Source organism: Neofelis nebulosa, chromosome 14 (assembly GCF_028018385.1).
Source record: "Neofelis nebulosa isolate mNeoNeb1 chromosome 14, mNeoNeb1.pri, whole genome shotgun sequence".
Taxonomy (NCBI): Eukaryota; Metazoa; Chordata; class Mammalia; order Carnivora; family Felidae; genus Neofelis; species Neofelis nebulosa.
In genome coordinates, this window is record NC_080795.1 from 27,457,326 (window position 1) to 27,464,063 (window position 6,738).

General features: G+C 50.4%; 2 protein-coding genes across 2 annotated transcripts; both read left to right on the top strand.

Moving 5' to 3' along the window:
- Positions 1–428: 428 nt before the first annotated feature.
- Positions 429–1,980, top strand: LOC131494517 (uncharacterized). Its single transcript, XM_058698948.1, has one exon. The coding sequence runs from the start codon at positions 429–431 to the stop codon at positions 1,803–1,805; it is 1,377 nt and encodes a 458-aa protein (XP_058554931.1). The 3' UTR covers positions 1,806–1,980.
- On the top strand, positions 1,824–6,070 carry LOC131495109 (uncharacterized). The gene is given in 7 exon segments (XM_058699912.1): positions 1,824–2,889; positions 2,892–3,395; positions 3,398–4,303; positions 4,306–4,449; positions 4,555–4,661; positions 4,664–5,239; positions 5,241–6,070. Coding segments are annotated over 7 exon segments (3,726 nt in total). The 3' UTR covers positions 5,664–6,070.
- Positions 6,071–6,738: the final 668 nt, after the last annotated feature.

Consider the following 6,738-nt stretch of genomic DNA (forward strand, 5'->3'; position numbering starts at 1 on the left):
ACCCCAAGTCAACAGGTTGTCCCTGAGACCGATCGGTAAGTGAGCCGGCTCTGTCCGTTTCTGTTTGTCTGTTCGTTTCTGGCTCTGTCCGTTTCTGTTTGTCTGTTCGTTTCTGGCTCTCCCACGCGGGATCTGTATCGGTGACTGACACAGCCCTGGCGGACGCGCTATAAGGCAGTCAGTCGGGTCCAGTAGGAGACGTCCACTGGCACCCATCTGGGGCACATTTTTGGGCCCATCGGAATTTTTCTGTTCGGGTGGCAGACACCCGAAATGCGCTAGCGATCTTAGTATTGTGTTCTCTGTTCTATAAACTTTAAGTGTTAAAACTCCTTCTCTTTCACAGGTGACCTGGCCTGGCCCAGCCAGAAATCCTCATAACTTTACTGTTTCTCCTTTTAATCCTTTCCTCCACCTCCAGGATACAGATGGGCCAATCTCAAAGCACTCCCCTTTCTCTCCTCGTTGCTAACTTCAGGGATGTTAGAACCAGAGGACAGAATTTGAGTTTAGACATCCGGTGGGGAAAATTAATAACCCTCTGCCGCTCCGAATGGCCAACCTTTGGCGTTGGATGGCCAACCGAAGGAACTTTCTGCCTCCCTATAATTGCTAAGGTGAAATCAAAGATTTTTCTACCGGGTCGCGAGGGACACCCGGATCAGATTCCCTACATTCTTGTATGGCGGAATTTAGTGGAAAATCCACCCCCTTGGATGGCCCCCTTCCTATCCTCGGGAACGTGTAAGGTCTTTGCCATGCGGCCTGCAGATCCCCCAAAATCAGGGACACCAGCCGCGCCCTTGTATCCCATATTGCCCGATAGTCAGGACCTAGTATCCCTAGACCCTCCACCCTATCTTCCCCCTCCCCTCGTACCCCAGGCCCTGCCCGCAGCAGCCGCCCCACCAGTCGCCCCGCTAGTTGCCCCCCCAGGGGAACCGGGAGGACGGGAAGCAGCAGCTGCACGGGAACCAGGATGGGAGGCAGCAGCCGCGCCGGGCCCCATTGAAAACAACCGCGAGGGGCCAGCCAGCCGAACCCGCGGGTGCACCCAGCGTGAACCAAACCCTCGCCTCCCTGACTCCACTGTGGCCCTACCCCTGCAGGAAATAGGACCCCCCGATGAAGCAGGCAACCCCCAACTCCAGTATTGGCCCTTTTCCACCAGTGACCTTTACAACTGGAAAACACAGAACGCTCGATTCTCTGATAACCCTAAAGACCTAATAGCTCTTTTAGACAGTGTCATGTTCACCCACCAGCCCACCTGGGACAACTGTCAGCAGCTCCTCCGCATCCTGTTCACTACAGAGGAGCGAGAGAGGATCCAATTAGAAGCAAGAAATCTGGTTCCCGGAGACGACAGTCGGCCGACATCTAACCCTGACCTCATTAATGCGGCTTTCCCCCTAACCAGACCTCCACAGGACGAATGTGACTACAACATGGCAGAAGGTAGGGGAAGGCTACTCATTTATCGCCAGACTCTGATGGCGGGTCTCCGGGCTGCAGCTCGCAAGCCCACCAATTTGGCTAAGGTATATTTGGTTGTACAGGGAAAGGCAGAGAGTCCAGCTGCTTACTTAGAGAGATTAATGGAAGCCTTTAGGCAGTTTACTCCCATGGATCCAGAAGTCCCTGAGAACCAGGCTGCTGTCGTTATGTCCTTTGTAAATCAAGCAGCTCCTGACATTAAGAAAAAACTCCAAAGGCTAGAGGATTTAGAAGGTAAACAGATCCAGGATCTGCTCCGTATAGCACAAGGGGTCTACAACAACAAGGACGCCCCAGAAGAGAGATAGATCAAGGCCACAGAGAAAATGACTAAAGTCCTGGCCGCTATAGTCCAGAAAGAACAGCCACCCCCAGAAGGCACTCAAACAACACGCCCTCCCAGGCGGCACTTAGATAAAGATCAATGCGCCTATTGTAAAGAAAAAGGCCATTGGATACGAGAATGCCCCAAGAAGAAACAACCCCGCCCCAGCCAAGAACAATGGCAGCCTAAAATAGCCCCCATACTGTTTACCCAGCATACAGAATAGGGAGGACGGGGTTTGGATCCCCTCCCCGAACCTAGGGTAACGTTGCAAGTGGAGGGGACCCCGGTCCAGTTCCTAGTTGATACCGGGGCACAGCACTCAGTTCTGGTCAAGCCCCATGGAAAAGTATCTGAAAAATCATCCTGGGTACAAGGGGCCACCGGAATAAAGAGGTACCCCTGGACAACTCAGAGGACTGCGGACTTAGGAACTGGGAAGGTAACCCACCCCTTCCTGGTCATTCCCCACAGCCCCCGCCCCCTGTTGGGGAGAGATTTGCTTATCAAAATGGGGGCCCAAATTCATTTCCAACTGGGGGGACCCACAGTGACTGACTTCCACAACCAACCCATATCTGTACTCACTGTGAAACTAGAAGATGAATATAGGCTCCATCAGGAACCCACTCCTCTGGATCAGGGCATCGAGCCCTGGCTTCAACGCTTCCCAGACGCGTGGGCAGAAACGGGTGGTATGGGGTTAGCAAAACATCGCCCAGCCCTATTTATAGAGGTCAAGCCCGGGACGGACCCCGTCCGCATGCGCCAATACCCTATACCTGCGGAAGCCAAAAATGGCATCACATTGCATATCCGCCGCCTCCTTGACTTCGGGGTCCTACACACCTGCCACTCAGCATGGAATACCCCCCTGCTGCCCGTGTGCAAACCCAACAGCAGGGAATACAGACCAGTGCAGGACCTGAGAGAAGTCAATAAGCAGGTGATGGACATACATCCAACCGTTCCTAACCCCTATACTCTCCTGAGCACCCTCAGCCCAGAAAAACAATGGTATACTGTTCTGGATCTAAAAGATGCTTTTTTCAGCCTACCACTAGCGCCTAAAATCAAGAGCTATTTGCATTCGAGTGGACAGATCCAGACAGGGGCATAAATGGCCAGCTCACTTGGACCAGACCACCACAAGGATTCAAGAACTCTCCGACCCTGTTCGATGAGGCTCTACACGAAGATTTAAGTGAGTACAGACAACAACACCCTAATATAACTCTCCTACAGTATGTTGATGATCTCTTAATAGCTGCCGAGACACCCGAAGCCTGCATCCAGGGAACCAAAGGTCTCCTGCAAACTCTGGGAACCTTAGGCTACCGCGCCTCAGCAAAGAAGGCTCAGATCTGCAAGTCAGAGGTAACTTACCTGGGTTACTTACTGAGAGGGGGGCAACGCTGGCTAACGGATGCCCGGAAGGAGACTGTCCTTCGTATTCCCAGACCGCAGACACCACGACAGGTGAGGGAATTCCTAGGGTCGCCTGGGTTCTGCAGACTATGGATACCAGGGTTTGCTGAATTAGCAAAACCTTTATACCAGGCAACAAAAGATCAACAGCCTTTAGTTGGACGGAAGAAGCCGAACAGGCCTTCCAACAAATTAAAACTGCTCTGCTATCAGCACCTGCCCTGGGACTCCCCGATGTCTCCAAACCCTTCCACCTATATGTAGATGAAAACCGGGGCATAGCCAAGGCGGTGCTAACCCAGAATTTGGGCCCTTGGCGCAGGCCAGTAGCCTATCTGTCTAAAAAGCTAGATCCAGTGGCCGCCGGATGGCCACCCTGTCTCCGGATGATTGCAGCCACTGCCCTAATGGTAAAGGACGCTGATAAGCTGACCATGGGCCAAAAGCTACAAGTCACCACCCCGCATGCCATCAAGGGCATCCTCAAGCAGCCGCCTGACCAATGGCTGAGCAATGCCCGACTCACTCATTACCAGGGACTGCTGTTGAACCCCCTCAGGGTCATCTTCACCCCCCCAACGGCCCTGAACCCAGCATCACTGCTGCCAGACCCAGACATGGGAACCCCACTTCATGACTGCGCTGACATACTGGCTCAAGTTTATGGGGTCTGGGAGGACTTGCAGGATCAACCATTATCGGATGCAGACGCCATCTGGTTTACCGACGGAAGCAGCTTCGTTCACCAAGGACAAAGGAATGCGGGGGCGGTCGTGACTTCAGAGACCGAGGTGGTGTAGGCAGAAGCTCTACCCCCTGGAACCTCGGCCCAGAAGGCTGAGCTAATAGCCTTAACCCAGGCCCTAAAGTTAGGAAGAGACCGCAAGCTAACCGTGTACACTGATAGCCGATATGCCTTCGCCACCGCTCATGTACATGGGGCGATATACAGAGAACGGGGGCTCCTCACAGCTGAAGGGAAAGACATCAAAAATAAAGAAGAGATTCTAACCCTGCTAGCAGCCTTATGGGAACCCAAAAAGCTAGCGATTGTGATTGCCCAGGACACCAGAAGACAACCGACCCAGTTTCCCGGGGCAACAATTTGGCCGATCAGACTGCAAAAAACATAGCTCGGCCCCCAGCGCAATTACTGACCCTACAGCTGCCAGACCCCGGACCCCGGGAATTGCCCCCCAGCCCTGAGTATTCAGAAAGCGACATTCAATGGATGAGTAAACTTCCTATGACCCGAATCAAAGATGGCTGGTGGAGAGACTCCAAAAGCAGCATTATACTCCCAGATAAACTAGGATGGCAAGTTCTAGAGTGGATCCATCGCAGCACCCACTTAGGTTCCCGGCAAATGTTGGACTTACTGAGACAGACTGGACTAAAAATCAGAAATGTCTCTGATAAGGTCGATCAGTCTTCCTCATAGTAGTCACTAAATGTACAGTGTGCCAACTCAACAATGCGAGTAGCAATCCTCAGACAACAGGGGTAAGACAAAGAGGGAGCAGACCGGGGACCTATTGGGAAGTAGATTTCACTGAGGTAAAACCAGGAAAATATGGATATAAGTATTTGCTAGTTTTTGTAGATACCTTTTCAGGATGGACTGAAGCCTTTCCAACCAAGAATGAAACGGCGCAGATTGTAGCCAAAAAGATCCTGGAAGAAATCCTGCCCAGGTATGGTTTTCCAGTAATGATAGGGTCAGACAATGGACCTGCATTCGTCTCTAAGGTAAGTCAGGGACTGGATTCCATACTTGGGGCTGATTGGAAATTACATTGTACATACTGACTCCAAAGCTCAGGACAGGTAGAGAGAATGAACAGAACATTAAAGGAGACCCTAACCAAATTGACCATGGATACTGGCACTAATTGGGTGGTCCTTCTCCCCTACGCTCTGTTCAGGGTGCGTAATTCCCTATACAAACTGGGACTCACACCCTATGAAATAATACATGGTAGACCACCCCCCCATCATCCCTAACCTAAAAGATAACCTTGTCAAAGCTGAGAATGATAATAGTCTTGAATTCTTGTTCTCCCTACAAGCCTTGCAGAGGGTCCATGAAGATGTATGGCCCAAATTAAAGGAACTCTATGAGACTGGACCCCTGCCTATTCCACATCAATTCCGGCCAGGGGATTGGGTCCTCGTCAAACGTCATCGGCAGGGAACTCTGGAGCCCAGGTGGAAAGGACCCTTCCAGGTCATCCTGACAACACCTACTGCCATCAAAGTAGACAAAATCGCCACCTGGATCCATTTCGCCCATGCCAAACCAGTGGACCCGTTCTCAGACCTCATCGGACCTTCAAAGACAACCTGGACTATTGATCGGACTAAGAACAATCCTTTAAAATTGACCCTACGCCGCCAACAGACTGAGCCATAACTATGGTACTTGCCCTCCTCTTGATTGTTCTGCAAATTCTGTCTGTAAATCCAAACCCCCACAACCCCTATAATTTGACATGGGAAATTACTAATTTAGAGACTCATGAAGTCTACAACAAAACCCTAGGAACTGCCCCATTAAATACCTGGTGGCCAGATTTATATTTTAATTTAGAAAAAATTAGTCCATTAGAAGAAATGGAAGGAGGTAAATGGAGGCAACTGCAAAGGAGGGTATCAATAAGTAGAAATGGATTTTATGCATGTCCGGGATTTAGGACGGGGGCGATGAGGCACACATGTGGAGGGTTTGAAACCCTCTATTGCACAGCCTGGAGTTGTGTCACCTCCAATGATGGGGAATGGAAGTGGGAAGTAAAACCCCAATTTATTGAAATGTCCTATGTCCAACTATGTACCCACAACAGGTATGATGAAAACTGTAACCTTATTCATGTAAGATTTACAGAGGAGGGGAAAAAGGACAGGCGGTGGGTCTCAGGACTCACTTGGGGACTCTACTTATATCAATATCCCCTCTTTGGGACTGCCATTCAAATAAAATTAGAAGTCTCCCCTCTTGTACAACCAGTGGGGCCAAATCAGGTATTAGGGAAAAAAAAGAAAAAAAAGAGACAAGCCTATCCCCAGGCAGATCCCCACTACTCCCTCCAGCAGGACCCCCGCCCTTACCCAGGAGTAAAAGCACAAGCTGTCCAAGAAAATCAGAACCCAGAAGGCATAGACTCCCTATGGAAATTGCTAACAGCAGCGTATGAGGCCTTAAACCGATCGGACCCTGAGGCAACAAGGGCCTGCTGGCTATGTTATGATATAAAACCCCCCTTCTAGAACTTTAACACTCCACTTACAGAAATGGATAGATCATCTAGACACATGGTCAATAAAGAAACAAGGGCCCTGAATGATACATTGGATCAGATGGACTTGACAGATATATTTAGAACTCTGCATCCCAAAGCAACAGAATATACTTTCTTCTCGAGTGCACATGGAACATTCTCCAAGATAGATCATATACTGGGTCACAAAACAGCCCTTCATAAGTTTAC

Coding starts and splice junctions, on each gene's coding strand:
- LOC131494517 (XM_058698948.1), top strand. CDS start 429: ATGGGCCAATCTCAAAGCACTCCCCTTTCTCTCCTCGTTGCTAACTTC.